General features: G+C 42.9%; 1 protein-coding gene across 1 annotated transcript in view; it reads left to right on the top strand.

Moving 5' to 3' along the window:
• Nucleotides 1–15,809, top strand: part of ABCB7 (ATP binding cassette subfamily B member 7) — a 37,385-nt gene extending 21,576 nt beyond the window's left edge. The window contains exons 7-16 of the mRNA XM_054289798.1: nucleotides 1,493–1,581; nucleotides 2,375–2,462; nucleotides 3,097–3,271; nucleotides 4,662–4,819; nucleotides 5,347–5,510; nucleotides 5,663–5,792; nucleotides 6,845–7,016; nucleotides 10,530–10,633; nucleotides 12,138–12,245; nucleotides 14,825–15,809. Of these exons, the coding sequence (XP_054145773.1) occupies nucleotides 1,493–1,581; nucleotides 2,375–2,462; nucleotides 3,097–3,271; nucleotides 4,662–4,819; nucleotides 5,347–5,510; nucleotides 5,663–5,792; nucleotides 6,845–7,016; nucleotides 10,530–10,633; nucleotides 12,138–12,245; nucleotides 14,825–15,043 (1,407 nt within the window). The 3' untranslated portion in view covers nucleotides 15,044–15,809. The remainder of the gene's footprint in view (nucleotides 1–1,492; nucleotides 1,582–2,374; nucleotides 2,463–3,096; nucleotides 3,272–4,661; nucleotides 4,820–5,346; nucleotides 5,511–5,662; nucleotides 5,793–6,844; nucleotides 7,017–10,529; nucleotides 10,634–12,137; nucleotides 12,246–14,824) is intronic.
• The last annotated feature ends 1,056 nt before the right edge of the window (nucleotides 15,810–16,865 follow it).

Raw genomic sequence — 16,865 nt, 5'->3', positions numbered from 1 at the left:
TACCCAGGTGAATAGTGAGGAAGCAGAATAAAAATGTTGTGGTTCAGTGTGTTCAGAATAGAGGAGGGAGTGATTATTGGTACTTTCCTGAATACTGATCTGGACTTATCCAGAACTTAAAAGTGAAAATGAGCTTTTGGAAAACAGGCTTCTCCTGGCAGGGTTTAAGCTTAATGCCCTGAAATGTAAACTTCTACAAAATAAATCACACATTCTGTCTTGGAAGTCAGGATCTTTGGGTGTTATTTGGGTGCAAAAATCTGAATCATGATTATGTGTCTTGGTTTAAATTAAAAACAAAAATCTTGTTCTGTTTATTGGCCTTTTTGGAAAGACTTAATCAAGTTTGAATGGAACAGTGAAATGCCTGTTGGGTTCTGTGGGATCTCAGTCTCTCAGAACTGGGGTGCAGGGTGAACAAGACTGCCCCTGGGGGGCTCAGGAGTCCTGGAATGTTGCCAGAAATGTCTGGTGGCTGGACTTTGATCCCACATGGGAGATGACATCAGTATGAGGACGGGAGGATTTCACTGGGGTGAATGGTGAAGGGACAAGTTAATTGGAGTGTGAGATACAGGGTTTAAGATCCCTGTACAGGGGGGTCTAGAGAGGCAAGATGGAGGAATTGGGGCGTGCCCTTCTCCTTCTTCTTCTTCCTCTAGGCCTCCATCTTCTGTGGTGGAGTTGGCACTCCAGGATTGGACCTTACTAGGGGAACACTGGTTAATAAGGGTAGAGGGTATTGGAGAAAAATGATAAATATTGTATACGTAACTCCGGGTATAAAGATAGGTGGCCGCCCCAGGGGCTCTCAGTGTGTGCCCATGGCTGACTGCTGAGCAGAACTCTGTCAGGCCAAGAGAAAATCTTTTAGATAAGCAATTAATAAACACCGAGACCGAGAACAAATCTGAAGCTTCCTCTCGTCCTTTCGAACCCGGGGGCCCAAGGCCATCTTTGGGCTTTTCCCAGACCATCTAAACAGCACCAAAATCCGACAGGGTTCCATTTTCTAACCAGTGGAAATTGCAGACCAGGCTGGCTGTCAGCCAACCCTCCTTAGGGCTTTTCTCTCCTGATGTGCCCTGAAGTACAGAAAATGCTTCCTAAGTTGTTTTGCAAGGCCATTTATTTCTTCTTCTACAGTCCAGCTTTCTTTCAAAATCTGAAAAAGCATAGAAACAAATACTTATTTGTGAAAACAGCACAAGCATCAGCAGCATTTATGTTTTATAATGTGAAAAATAACTTTGCAGTATTATATACACCAGCTCTTGGTTATTGCCTCCAATCTTTTCATCTAAATCCTTCTTGCTGCTTTCCTTTTGAGTTTAAGCCTTTATTTAGCCTTAAGCTGTTCAGAGCAGGGATTGTGTTGGGAGGGACCATCATTTCTTGTCTTAAAATTAGAATAGCCTAGCTGGAGACATCAGTGAAGTTTTGAAAACAGTAATGATTCTTTTTTATTATTATTTGATTTGAAATCTTGCAGTATTACAAATGTGGTGCTGAGTTTGCTTTGGTCACTCTGGGGACCCTGGGAGCCTATGCAGCGTTCACCATAGGAATCACACAGTGGAGGTAAGGCAGGCCCTGCCCTCATATTCCTCAGCTTGGCATGGTGCCTTCAGTGGCTGCCTGGAATTCAGAATAAGAGATATTAGGATTAAGAGAATAAAGTGGGAATTTATTAAAGGCCTTCAATGGGTTCATCTTGGGCAGTGCAGAAACCACCAAGGACACACCCAGGATGATGATGGTAATGAGTTTTTCAGACAATTATATTTGGTCCATTTACACATCAGGGGTTAATCCTCCAATTCCAGCTTCAGGCAGTGTAGTCATATTCCTCTGTTGTTGTTATATAGCAAAGGTTTCACATTGTTGTCTCCTTACTCAAGAGTTTCATACCTCCTCAATGTTTCTCATAGGCATCTCCTCTAAGCACTGACTCTTCCTGGTCCGTGCAGCAGCCAACTGACTCCAGATCCCACCAATCCACTCTTTTATGACACTGTTCTTATTTGCTACAGGTGTGGCCTGTTAACATCAGGCCTGCTCCTCATCTTTAGTAATTGGTCCAGCTGCAACTCTTTAGGGGATGAGATTACATTTATACCACCTTCATTCACCCATACTGTGTCCCCTTACATTCCCCCAGTTTGCTCCCCCACAACTCACTTTTAGAGGCTGAGGCAGTAGAGTATCTTTGAATCTCAGGCCTAGAGGAACTGTTCTGTCTGACCAAAATGTGAAGACGGTTAACTCTATATGGAGTTTAGAGTTATACACTAATGCAGTACAGGGTTTGAAGAATATAAAAGCTAAAATAAAAGCATCAGTGACTGGATGAAGCCTTCCTTTCCTTTCCCAGGACAAAGTTTCGGATAGAAATGAACAAAGCCGACAACGATGCCGGTAACGCTGCCATTGACTCGCTCCTGAATTATGAGACTGTGAAGGTAAGGCCAGTCTTTACTACCAGGCTCTTTGTCTTGCTTCTGTCAGCCTTAGGGAAGTGAGTCATAAGATTCATCTTTAAAGGGCTGCATATTTGGAGCAATAGCATATTTTTAAGCATTATTCATTTGAAGAGGAGTGCGTGGCACTGACAGAGTAGCAGGAAGGTTGTTAGTGGGGGTGGGAAAAATCTCTTTGTTAATAAAGAATGAGAAGTTTCTTTCATGGCTGAATCACCTTGACCATCAATTTCTGCAGAGAGTAAACTTAGTCTTGAAGAGGAGGTTTAGGTTGGATATTGGGGGAAGGTTCTTCACCCACAGGATGGTGGGCACTGAGCAGGCTCCCAGGGAATGGGCTTGGCCCTGAGGCTGCCAGGGCTCCAGGAGGGTTTATACAGCTCTGTCAGGCACAGGATGGGATTGTTGGTGTGTCTGGGCAGGAGCTGGGCTGCATGATCCTTGTGGGTTCCTTCCAACTCAGGATATTCTGTGATTCTTTCCTTCAGTTGTGAGAACTGTTAGAGAGGAGTTGTGTGTGTGTGTCACTGCACTCTGTTCATACTGGATTTTACAGCTGCTTAACCAGTCCAACATGTTTGTACTGTCACATTTCCCATTTTTGTTTGTATTGTAGTATTTCAATAATGAGAAATACGAAGCCCAACGGTATGATGAGTTCCTGAAGACCTATGAGAGAGCCTCCCTGAAGACTACCTCCACTTTAGCTCTCCTCAACTTTGGCCAGAGTGCCATATTTAGTGTGGGTTTAACAGCCATCATGGTGCTCGCCAGCCAGGGCATTATTGCAGGTAACTCACCTGTCTGTGAGCCTGAAATGAGTCTCCTTTACCTCAGTTCATCCACAACAGAGGTGTTAGTCTTAATTAACTGAGGGTTGATGTGATAGTTCATTTTGAGAGTTTTTGGCTGAGAGTTTTTTCTTTAAGTTTTGTCTATATATTTTTGCTTCTTGGAGTATTATTAATTCCATTTTATCTCTCTCTCAGTGGCTCTCTCAATAATACTATGATTTTATCAAAAGCATTATAAAAGTTTAGCAGTTAAAGAAAGATCCCAAGAAAATGTCACTTTAGGAAATTTTTCTTAAAGGTTTTTGAAAGGCACTTCTGTAGATAAAAATATTTCTGTGGACATTGTACAAAGATCCTTTCTTTTTGCCCTTCTCCCTTCCCATTTTGGCAAGACTCCATGTATTTATACCCCTGTGCTTTGTCTCCAGTAGTTTTGTTACCAATAATTTCCTTCCATTAATAAGGGCACATTATTAAAAGAATTGCTTCCATCTGTTCTACCCTTGTCTAATTTACTACATAAAATAAAGCCTGCTTGATTAGGAAGACAGAGTACAAGCTTCAAATACAGAATTGGGATGAAGCTCTGCTAAAGCAAGGTGGTTTTAGAGTGAAAATAATGATGCTTTAAAGACTGTTAACATCCAGAAGTGTTTGAAGGGCAGACCTTTATACCATGTGCTCTCTCTTGCATCTGCTTTGCCCTTTTTAAAGATGCCAGGGCAGGGAAGGGTTACACTGAACAGATCAGTCAATAGGTGCAGTTTATAGCTGTTCTTAGCAAGATTTAGAATAGCTTGAAGCAGGATGGTAGACATATGGCTTTAAATCATCTTTCTGGGCCTGTTCCAGCTGAACTGACCTGCCACTTACCTTTAGCTGCTGTGACATCCTGAGCTTTCCCTTGATCAGCCTGTTTGATACGAGCTGCCCAGAGCTGCTCAGTGTGTTTCAGCAGCTCTGTGGTACATGCAGTGAGAAAGCTCTCTCTTGATCATAACAGAATCTATCATTTGGATTTGTCTGTAATTGCACTTAAGATTGTCTTTCCTGATTTGTGCTTCCATATATTATTTCCTTCCCTTTTAACTTCCTTGGGCCTCTCTGTGGGTTTTACAGTCTGATATTGTATGTGCTGCTTGCCTTATTTGCCAGTGCTATTACATCTTTTTTAAAGTGAAATCCACACAAACATTGCCATTCCTCTCAGGCACCCCTATATAAAATCTGAGAATGGATTCTGTGGTTTTGTTTGTTATTTAAAAATCTGGGTTTAGAAATGAGATAAAAGAAATTAAGTTTGATGGACTTGATCAATTCTTTTGGTGCATCCTAAAAGGAAAACCCTTCAAGTCTCCTTATTCTCTCACACCCCTTTTGTCTTAAGGCAGCCTTTCTGTTGGAGATCTGGTAATGGTGAATGGATTGCTGTTCCAGCTTTCTCTGCCCCTGAACTTCCTGGGAACAGTGTACAGAGAGACAAGACAAGCACTGATAGATATGAATACCTTGTTTACACTTCTCAGTGTAGATACCAAAATCAAAGTAAGTAGTAGCTTATTTCCTAAAATATCTGGGCATTTAGCAGTGCTGTGAGTGGCAATGCCATCATTTTACCATGTTCTCATCTTCCAGGTTTAATTTCTATTCATGAAAGAGTTGTTTTGTGTGAGGTTGCTGTTCTGCCTCTTAAGTGCAGTTACTGCAATAAGTTAATTTTCTTTTTCTTGCAGAGAAGCAAAAATTGCTTCATGGAAGCTGTGTTTGTATTGAGACTTTTTTATTTAAGTATTCATGCCTCGTGCTTGAATTCTTATTGGTAATTAATGATGCAGAATATATTGCAAAAGAAGTTATGAGGCAGAGTGTTTACAGCAGGAATTTTTACCTCCTTTGGGGAAAAGGAGGAGCAAACCAATGTCACTTGTGCAGCAAATTATGATTATTTTCCACATATCTGAGCTGGAGTGTCTGTTTGCCTGTTTCTGAGGTGGGAAAGGGACTGTCGAGCTTGTTGAAGTGTTGGAGATAATTTCTGGGCAGCAGATAAAGCGGAATTCTTCTTTTCATAGGACAAAGAGCTGGCTCCACCCCTGCAGATCACCCCCCAGACTGCTTCCATTGCCTTTGACAATGTGCATTTTGAATACCTGAAGGGGCAGAAAGTCCTTGCTGGAGTGTCCTTTGAAGTCCCTGCAGGAAAGAAAGTGGCCATTGTAGGAGGTAGTGGGTCAGGGTGGGTAAATGGACTAAATATGCCAATCAATGCAGAATTTGGTTTCTTAAATGTGGTGCTGCTTGTGTTTGCTTTTTATTGTTTGTACATCATTGGAGATTGTAAATGGCAAATCAGGATGTAACATTAACTTCAATTCTTTCCAATTCCAGGAAAAGCACCATTGTGAGGTTATTATTTCGTTTCTATGAACCTCAGAAAGGAAACATTTATATTGCTGGACAGAACATCCAAGATGTCAGTTTGGAAAGTCTGAGAAAGGCAATAGGAGTTGTGCCTCAGGTATTCCATGTTTCCTTCTCCCCAGACACTCCATTGGAACAGTAATTCTAATAGTGATTCTCAGTATCTGGCACTGTTCAGTGAAGGCCACTCCTAATGCAGTGGTGTTGCATGGTGACTTTCAAAGAAACTAGACTTTTTTCCCCCAGGAAATATTATGTTTTTATATGCATCATCATATAGATCCAATTTCTGAAATGTGTTTAAGCCTCCCCATGAGAAACTGCCTCCAGCTTTAAGTGATTTAGCTTTATAGTTGATTACCACCCGTAATGAGTTAGCAAAGGGGTGAAACTATGCATGACATACATATTTAGGACACAAAATATATTAATCCCTTTTTTGGGAAAAGAAATGTCCCCAAACACTTTTACCTTCAGGCTGTGTAAAGAAAAATACAAACAACGTTCTGTGTTGATTCTTTCATGGGCTGGAGACTGTAGCAGGCCCTGGTTTTGCAAGGGCCCTGTGGTGTGCAGAATTCTAAAGATAGGAAATGCCAAGCCATGGTGAGTGGGCTAGGAAGACCCTGTTTTACCTTTGGACCCCTGCTTATCTCTCTGTAACCCTACAGGTCACTTTCCTTTAACCCTTGCCATTGGACCATTGCTGATCCCCTGTACCCTATATAATGGGCTGTTTTAGCCTGGTTCTGCTGGAAGAGCTGTCACTGGAACCCTTCTCAGAAGAATCAGTAAAGACATCACTGTGGGACCCCACACAGCCTTCTCCTCTCTCTCCCTGTGTCTGCCTGCCTGGGCACCTAGCAAGCTGAAGGGCTGGAATCAGTAAAGAGCTGAAATCACAAAGAGCTGATATCCCTTAAGCTTGCTAAGGTTGCCTGTGGCTGAGAACTGCTTGGGAACTCAGACAGTCTGTCCCGTAAAGGACTGAGCTATCCAGCCCCTGCAGCCTGCTGGGGACACCTGAACCCAGCAAGGCTGATTTAGGGGACAGTTCTGAAGCTGATGTTCATGATTTCTTCTTTAAAATGTTTATAAGGGGGCAATTCTGAAGCTGATGTTCATAATTTCTTCTTCCCACCAATGCAGGATGCTGTTCTCTTCCACAACACCATCTACTACAACCTGCTCTATGGCAACACAGAGGCCACAGCAGAGGAGGTGTATGCAGTGGCCAAGCTGGCAGGGATCCACGATGCCATCCTGAGGATGCCCAATGGCTACAACACCCAGGTTGGGGAGCGAGGACTCAAACTCTCAGGTGGGCTCCCAGCTTCTTTGTATCCCTTTTGCTGCCTCAAAGTTTCTTGCAGAGTTTAGTCCTCAGGTTTACTTTTAGTTTATTTAGTTTATAACACAGAATCATTAAGGTGGGAGAAGATCTCCAAGATCAAGTCCAACCTCTGAGTAAATCCCACCATGCTCACCAAACCACATCACCAAGTGCCATGTCCATTCCTTTTTGGCTTCCAGGAATGGTGACTCCACCACTGCCCTGGGCAGCCTGATGCAATGCATGACCCTTCAGTGAAGAAATCTTTCCTATCATCCAACCTGACCCTCCCCTGGCCCAGCCTGAGGCTGTTCCCTCTCCTCCTGTCCCTTTTCCCTGGGAGCACAGCCCAACCCCCCTGGCTGTCCCCTCCTGTCAGGAGCTGTGCAGAGCCAGAAGGTCCCACCTGAGCCTCTTTTTCTCCAGGCTGAGCCCCTTCTCAGCTCCCTCAGCTGCTCCTCATAGGACTTATGTTCCAGACCCTTCCCCAGCTCCATTCCCTTCTTTGGACACTCTCCAGCCCCTTCATGTCCTTGTAGAGAGGGGCCCAAAATACCTACCTGTAAGGCTGAATATTAATATGAAGGTCTGCATTTTAAGGCAGCTGTAGTCTGCAAGATGTTCAAAGGAATGTGTTTTCAGGGGATACTGTTAAATGAGGTTGTAAGTGAGGCTGGCAGTGCATCTAAGTAAAAATTATTTTTCTCATGATCTCTTTGGGTAGTGGACTAGAATTGGGAACTCTGTGTGTTTTGAGGGATGCAGTGGGTGCAGACAGAGGTGCTGCCTGTTGCAGAGACAGTTCTGAGGGGGATTTCTTTCTCTGCAGCTGTTGCAGTCAGTCCTGGTGCCTTTGAAAAAGGGGGTCAGAGGGTACAGGCTGCACCCAGAACGTGAGTGCAGGAGAAAGTGTGCATGCTGCAGAAGGGGATTATGCAGACACCTAAAAGAGAAATAAAGTATGTGAAGCACAGATCTGGGTGAGGGAATAGAAGGTGCTAAATAGGTACTGGCAGAACTGAAGAGAATCGTGCTAACAATGAAAGATTTGTCTTGTGCTGCCTGTCTCCCCACACTCATAATTGCTGGAAAGAGGATTTGACTGACAATAGGTTTGAAATGCCTTGGTGTTGATAGAAGAATAGAATGGTTTCAGTTGGAGGGAATCTTCTAAAATTCATCTAAACCAACCCTCCTGCTGTGAGCAGGGGCATCTTTCACTACACCAGGTTGCTCCATGCCTTAACCTTATGTTGAGGTTTAGATTGGATTTTAGGAGAAATTTCTTCACCCAAAGGTTTGATCAGGCTTCTTGGGGCAGTGGTGGACTCCTCATGCCTGGAGGGATTTTACAGCTGTGTGGATGTGGCACTTAGGCACATGGGTCAGTGGTGACCATGGTGGCTGGGAGAACAGTTGAGCTCCATGGTCTTGTGGGGCTTTTCCAGCCTGCATGATTCTGTGTCCCTTTCTCAGTCTGGAGCATTGTGTGTGGGTGTGCTGGAGTTTCCTTCTGACCTCATGACTCCTGTAACAGAGCCTTTCAGAAAGTGGTTCTGCCTTTCCTCCATCCTTCAGTTTGTGCTGCCACTGGGATGGTCATAAGCACCTACCTGCCAGTGCTCCCACAAAGGTGGTGTTGAGAAAGGTAAGGGAATTGTGTTCTTTTACTGCTTTGTTTGTATTTAAAGAAGAAAGAGTATGCAAAATGCTCAGGAGAAAGACCACGGAATTCTTTTGAGCTCTGAATAAGCATCTGCCACTAAAAGAACAGCTTCAGTTTCTTATTTTCAACAATTAGGTGAATATTGACAAATACCAGTGGTAAAGAAGCTTCAGGAATGTGTGCAGCCAGGGTACAGGAGTCTCAGGCCAGTGCTCTCAGAACTTGGAGATATCAAATGGAAAGCTCTGAGTTCCTTCAGTGGCTCTGTAAAATGCTACTGCTAATTGCAATCTATAGTTCTCTCAATAGTAGATTGGCTCCCTAAATTCTTATAAAGATATGTATTGATTCATTTCAGAATCAGTTTGTGGGGTTTTTTAAGTTGGGTGAGGCTTCCTCAAGTCTAAGGAGAACATAAAGTCCTGCTTTGTTCTGTTACTTTGTGACAGGAATAGGGTGAGTAAAAGCTGCGTGAATTGAAGTGATTCTCTTTAAAATCCAGGGGTTTATGTGCACAATGGAAAAACAAGATTTTAGCTGCAGTGACAGATTTGCCAATTTAAGTGGTGATGTAGCATTTTGTGCAGTTCTTACTGTTCTCAAGGATTGATTCATCAAGAGTAAAGAGTGAAAAACAAGTTGTTTGGGTTGTTCCAATTAGAACCCACATCAGTGTTGGCTAATAGATGTGTAACAGGCAGAGCTGCAAATCCCTGACTCTGTGAATGGAACAATTTCTCTGCTGCTGCCCTGAGTGTGAATGGGGAACAACATTCCCTGCAAATATGGGGGAGCTGGGTACTGAAATATGTCTTTCAAACATGGCTATTGTCAAGCTGTGAGTTTTGAAGATGCTGTACAGGGGAGGGAGGGAGAGCACACTAAAACAGACTGAGTAAATCATACAGTTCTAATTGCTCCTCAATTCTGCCAAAGACAGTTTAAAATGTGAACTGCAGCATTACCACCAGCCTTTTAAATGGTTTATGAAAGCATGTTCTCTCCTGATAGGAATGGAACATTAACAAGAGTATAATGGTATTAAATGGAATGTTTTGAAGTCTTGCATAAAACAAAGGAGGACAAGTGCACAAATGTGACGCGTTTGCGTCGCGTACCAAATGTTTAGCAGATTTTAAGTTCTCAAATGCACCTGTTTTCCTGTCTGTAAAAGTTGCCCTGAGTTATTCTTGAGTAGATGTTGGCTGTAAGAATTGTTTAGGAAGGAAACTAGTCTGAAACTGGGTTATATCAGAAACCAGCAGGCTGTAGATTGCAGGCTGATGGTGGTTTGCAGTACAATATTAACTGTTCTTGAGTGAAATTTGCCATTATGGGGTGGGAAGTTGGATGAATGTCAAGGAGAGATCTGAAAGACACAATGTATGAGCAAAATGCCTGAAATCCAATACAGGAGGTGTGGACAGAGCAGTGTTGAGAGAAAAGTGGATTTGTGTGTGCAGAAGTTACTGGATGGAGCAGAGCTTAGGCCAGGTGAATGGGCTCCTACTCCCAGGCGTACAGAGTGAGTAACTGTACAGCATTGTTACTCACCTGTGTCAGACTCTTGCCTTGGAGCAGATACAAAATAGTTCTCTGTCCTTTTCCAAAAGGATGAGCAATCTTGAATCACTAAATTTACCAGGGAGCAGGAACTTGTGTGCTACCTTATGTAACATGTCAGACATTTGTCAGCAGTGACTCTGATGTCTCTTAAAAAAAGGAGAAAAAACCCAACAACCAACCCTTCAAAATCATGTCTGCTGTTGAATTTAGACTATCACAATTGTAATTTAATCTTTTTTTCTTTTTTTTCCTCTTTCCCCCTCATTCAGGAGGAGAAAAGCAAAGAGTTGCAATTGCCAGAGCAATGTTAAAGGAGCCACTTATTTTTCTCTATGATGAAGCCACATCATCTTTAGATTCAATTACAGAAGAGGTAAATTGGGATAAAAAATCTAGAATTTAGGTGATACAATGATGTTTGATTCTGATGCTTTTCCTTGTTCTTTTCCTCTCAGAATTCTGTTCTTTTTCAAGTGTTTTCTCAGTATTATTAAGAGATGCGGTGTTGAAGCTGTTGTTCTGAAGTGTGGAGCAGAGAAGCTCAGTCCATCTACCCTGGAGATAGTGAGGGATATCAGCTGTCTCTGGGATATTTTCTGTTTCCACTCTTGACGCATTTATCCCTTGAAGCTGGTGCAGGTGGCCATGAAAAAATCCCTCTAAATAATTGAGATATGATGCAGGACAATCCCCCTGGTTTGTTGTGCAGGTGATGCAGGTGTGACCTGCAGTGCTGCTGTTCATTTGTGCCCATTCCACAGGAAGAGCTGTGACATAGATGTGGTGGCACTGTGACAGGAGCTGCATCAGCCTTCATAACATCATCTTTGTTTAAGCACAAAACTCTCAGCACCAGCAGTCATTTCCCCAACTGATGTCATCAAAAATGAGCTAAGCTATGGCTCTGTTCTCTTATGCAGATTGAGGGAATTTATTGACCTGTAAGCACTAAATTACTTTCATTATCCAGATGCAAAGAATCCAGAGGATGAACTGTACATCCATATAGCACAGCTCTGAAATGTAGCACAGCTTCCTTGTGGGCCTGAAATGTCCACATCACACTGAGTTCTCACATTTTTCCTCTCTTCTTTTGCTGTATCTGTGCAAGAGTCATAAGCAAAACAGAAAGTTTCAGAGTAGAAATGCACTTGGAAGACAGCAAATGAAAATGAGACTTTTCCACAAGAGTATGCCTGGGAATGGAAATGTTTTCTGACAAAAATTTTCAGAGAAATAAAGTGGACACTTCACTTCTGGTAGTGAGGGCACAAATTCCCCATCAGTGCTCCTTGCAGAGAGAGGGTGTGGTTTGGAAGGTGCCATAGAGCTCACAAAGGAAACACTGGATGGATGGATGGATGGATAGATGGATGGATGGATAGACAGATGGATGGATGGATGGATAGATAATTCCTAGAATTGTTCTGTCTTTGTTCCACATTAGCATAATCCTGAGAAGGATTTTTTCCTTTAACAATCATGGGAAAGCATTAATATTACAACCACGAGGAGTTCTTATTTTCAGATGCTTTTACTGCTGTTTGCTGCTTGTGTAGCATGGCTCTATGGGGAAGTTTTTTCCTGAAATGAAGTGACACTTCTCTTCCTGTGTCCCTGGGGATAGCTGTGTTTTTCTGTGAATACAAGCTTTTTTTTCAGTTTGAGGCTTTAGCAAAACCACAGATATTTCATGTTTGGGACTCTTCTGTTTCTCCTGTACATACTCGTGGCTGTTTGTTATTGGGAAGCTGTAGCAGTACCAGAGATGATTTTCAAAACTTATTTACAGTAATTTGCATATTTCCAGCAGCATTTTATCTCTCCTCATCTCACTCAGGAGTGTGTAAGAGTTTGTGTCTGTTCCACTCTTGCAGAACATTCTGAAAGCCATGAGGGACATGGTGAAGCACCGGACGTCGATTTTCATTGCGCACAGGTTGTCCACGGTGGTGGATGCAGATGAGATCATCGTGCTGGATCAGGTGAGGGCTCCCCTGCTGCTGTGGGATGTTCATACCATGGCAGGGTTTGCTTTAGGGCCTCTGTGTCCAGTTTGAATTGTGTTTGAATTGTAATTCACTCCCACCAAGCTGCTTTGGAAATGAACTATGCTTGAAAAATCCAACCCAAGCTTGGCGTGTGTGACTGTCTTGTATGTTGTTATTTTTATGCCTTACTGTTGCATGGTTTTAATCTAATTTTTTGCATGCTTCTGTCATCTGAAGTTTCCTAATGTGTTCCCCCAATTTATGCTTCACTCTCATTGCTCAGGGTCTGTTTTTCACATACATCCATTTTTCCTCTCAGTGGAAGGAGAGAGGACAGTGTGTTCTGTTTCCATGCAGATAGAACTATTGCAGGATTGTTCAGCCTCATTATGTTAAAAATCTGAGCACCATTCTCTGTTGTACCTGTAGAAAAGTGTGATTGTTCCCTTTCTGTACGCTTCTTTTCTAAGAAAAAACCAACATGTCTCAACATTTGATTCCCTAATATCAGCATTCAGCTGTTACCTCATACTCACCCAAAGTCCATTTTTTCTCTATTATCTGTATCTGGCAAGAGATTTTAAATAAACAAATGTCCTTAAGATAACTTCATAATTATTCTTTTAACTGATAATGCTGAAAGTACAGTGCTCTGATCTGCTGATAATAGATGTTAAATTTATCTCTGCATTCATTTTTATCAGTTGCTATTTATAAGCTTGTGCTCCTAGGTGTCTTTAGTGACTTAAAATACACATCTAAAAGCAAATAAATTATTCTTACACTACATTCAATGACTTCAGGGACAATTAGAACCATATCTTTGTGAAATTGTGACATTTGCTACACAAAACTCAGCTTTATATGAATCTCAGGATGAAGTAGTGGAATAAATCACTTGCAGTGCTCCATGGAGTTTTTAGTTGGTTTTGATCTGCTTTGTTTTTTCAGCTTTTGCTGACAAACCCTCTCCTAAGGTGTATCCTTCCTACAAGTGCACGTTAAAACATCTCACAAACATTTTGTAACGTGTCACAAGGCAATTGGCAGCTTTTTGTTTTCCATGCAATTTTTCACAGCTTCCTGAGAGCGTGTTTTGTGTTGTAGTGTAACTGTTAAATTAAAAATAAAAGCACAGCCTCAAACTGTGAGGGAGCCAGGGTGCTTCCTTTGCTGAAGGATGGAATTGTGGATGAGGGAGGCAGCACTGCCTTGTGCCTCTGCCATCCTTCTGCAGGATTGAGGTGTTATCAGCCAAGGAAATCAGGCTCAGGAGCAGGGATGACACAGGGTGATTGTGGCTGTTTTTGCTTAGCAATGGTAATCAGGGAATCACAATTCCAGCACCTTTGCTGAGGTAAAATCAGAATCATTCCTGGGTGAGTAAATGTTGGAGTAATGATACAGATCCTGGTGCTGTGGAGCTGAGCAGAGAAATTCCATTTTTAGGATTGGTCAAGACTTACTAAAAAAAGCCATAATTCAAAACCTGCTCTCTACTCCAAATTAATCACTTAAAGAATTGAAGTAAATTCTGCAGTTCTGTTGATCAAATGTATATTTGTTCAGATTCCACTGGCACATCTACTAATAGAAGTGCCAAGACACAAATTTTTTCTCAGCTTGTCCATCAGCAGATGTCACAAGGAGGTAGATTTAATTGTAGATCAGAATTTAGAACTGATATCAAATCCATGTAGTTGTCTGTATAATGAGAAGGAAAAGTAGCTGGAGAATGAATTAATGTATCAGTTTAATTTGAAGTCAGTGAATGTGTCTCTCAAAGTAGAAAATTAGTTTGGTTTTTTGAAGAGTGATGGTATTTCTCTGTAGGGTTGGAGTTCTCATGAGATTCTCCTCTCCAACTCTTTCTTTCCATGCTGATAGTCAATAAATCATCTCTGCTCTGAGAACAGCCCAGAGAACTGAACTGCTCACACAATTCCATGGTGGTGACTGCAGTGACACAAGCTACAGAGCACCCATAAAAGCAGTTTGCACTAACTGTTTTCAGGATTTGACCTTAGATGTGCATTGCTTGTCTAATATAAACCCCTTTCTGTCTGCTCCTCTCTTTTAGCTTCCTCACCTGTGTTTGTTACTGAGCAAAGATAAATCTGTGTTTATTTTGGTACATTCATGTCACCTTTGCAGGAGTAGTTGAACACCTTGCTGCTCATATAAAGGTCCACATTTACTTTATATTCCACGTTTACTTTAGATAACTCCTGCAGTTTTGATAGGAAACTTTACTTTAGATAACTCCTCCAGTTTAGATAGGAAACTTAAGATAACTCCTGCAGTTTAGATAGGAAGCTTTCCATGCTGTAAGTTTTAGATTTTGCCCAGCTGGACAAAGGGCAGGTGCAGTGTGAGAAGGGCACAGCTCCTTGTTTTCAGCTGGCAGTGCCCACACAAGTGAGTGCACTGTGCAGTCAATCCTTCCTTGCTGTTTCAAGCTCTTCCTCATGAATTTGTGCTCTAATCCATACTGTAAAACTCTGGTCCATAGGCTGGTGTATTGCTAAAGCTCTGGGAGTGTGGATTCCTGATTTCCTGCCCTTGTTTTGCAGGGTAAAGTCGCAGAACGTGGCAGGCACGCAGAGCTCCTGGCAAACCCCAGCAATCTCTACTATGAGATGTGGCACACCCAGAGCAGCAAAGTGCTCCACAGTCACAACCAGCCAGACTGGGAGGAGAGACCCAGCCACACATCCAAAGAGGAGGAAAGGAAGAAGCTAGAAGAAGAAATTATCAACAGTGTGAAAGGCTGTGGGAACTGTTCGTGCTGAATAGGATCCTGGATCTTGTACAGCAGGTTAAAAATGCACAAGAATACAGTGAAATACAGCTCTTGTTTTTAAGTCAGCATTCAAAAACTTCTGGATTTTGCAATTTTTGGATTTTCCAGTTTCACAGAGGGACATAATTTCAACCAAAGGAGTTCTATTTTTGCATCTTTAGGAATCTCTAATATTCAGTGGCATCTGCAAGAGCTGAGCTTTTTTCAAAAACTTTAAACTTCCCAACCAAGGGTGTAATTTATGGCAATTTTTAGGCATTGATAAATTCTCCTGGTAGTTGCCTGATGTGGATTATTAAATTGTAAACAGATTTGTCCCTGATTTACATTATTTCTCATCATTGATGGTTGATAAATGCGTCATGTTTTAATTGTAATTGGGCTAATTTGAACTCATTTGCTAGTGAGGAAGATGCCTCTTAAATCCTTCAGTGGTGTTCTGGTTTAAAAATCTTCCTTGTAGAGAGTAAGAACAGCCTCAACAAAATATTAGACTTCTAGTAGCAAACTAAATACTGGAATTACCCCTCTCACCTTTCAGAAGCACCTTGCATACTGCACTATCAGGAAATGGATTGGTATTATTCTAAAGGAAAACTAACAGCATTTTTAGGTGAAAAATGAACAAATCTGAGTTCAGGATTCTGTATCCTCACCATCTGCTGTAGTAGTCAAAGCAGAATGAAGTCGCTCTTTCTAGTTCAGTCATGGTCTTAGGGAGCAATTAAGATTCAATAAAGACTTCCATAAATTTCTATTATCTCATTAATGTATGAGAAAATGACCTGGATAATGCTGAAAGCATTGCTATAATAATCTCCTCATTTCAACAGCCAAAACTTGTCCAGTGGGAGGAAACCTCAGACTTTGGGATCTGCAGGACACTGGGGGTGTGTCAGGTTTGGGGGGGCTGCAGGGGGAGAAGGTGCCAGAAGCTTCCCCTGTGTCCAGCAGAGCCAAGGCTGAGCACATCACCAACAGGGCAATGCACTGCTGGCATCACAGGGAAGGAGGAAAAGCCCTGTAGGTGTAAGAGCAACTGCAGCCAGAGAGAGGAGTGGGAAAGGAGCAGCCCTGCAGACACTGGGCAGGGAAGGAGGAGGGGCAGGAGGGGCTCCAGGAGCTGGAGCTGAGATTCCCTGCAGCCCATGGGGGTCCACAGTGGAGCAGAGATGCACCTGCAGCCTGGGAAGGAGCCCTGAATGGAGCAGGGATCCACCAGGAGTCCATGATGGAGCAGGGATGCACCTGCAGCCTGGGAAGGAGCCCTGCATGGAACAGAGATGCACCAGGAGCCTGGGAAGATCTGGATGGAGCAGAGATGAACCTGTAGCCTGGGAAGGAGGCCTGGATGGAGCAGGGATGCACCTGCAGCCTGGGAAGGAGGCCATGCTGGAGGCAGGAGGATGTTCCCAGAGGAGACTCTGGCCCTGGGGAAGCCCACCCTGGATCAGGCTCCTGGCAGAAGCCAGGGGGAGAGGAGCCTGTGGTGCAGCAGGTTTGCTGTGACCCCGTGGGGGACCCACACTGGAGCAGCCTTTCCCTGAAGGACTGCACCCTGTGGCAAGAGAACACATGGAAAAACACATTGGGGCAAGGGAAGAGAATGAGGAGGAGGAAGGAGCAGCAGGAACAACGTGATGAACTGACCACAGCCTCCATTCCCCAGGAGGAAGGGAATTCTGAAGTGAAGTCGAGCCTGGGAAGAAGGCAGGGATGGGAGGAAAGTGTTTTAAGATTTGATTTCATTTTCTCATTACCCAACTCACACTTGTAATTTGCAGCAAATGAAGTTCATTTCCCCAAGTGGA

The sequence above is a fragment of the Melozone crissalis genome, unplaced genomic scaffold, assembly GCF_028551555.1.
Source record: "Melozone crissalis strain CALT ecotype California unplaced genomic scaffold, PUWL_Pcris_2 ptg000068l_1, whole genome shotgun sequence".
NCBI lineage: Eukaryota > Metazoa > Chordata > Aves > Passeriformes > Passerellidae > Melozone > Melozone crissalis.
Note: the sequence above shows the minus strand (reverse complement) of the source record. Positions and strands in the feature narration are given on the sequence as shown.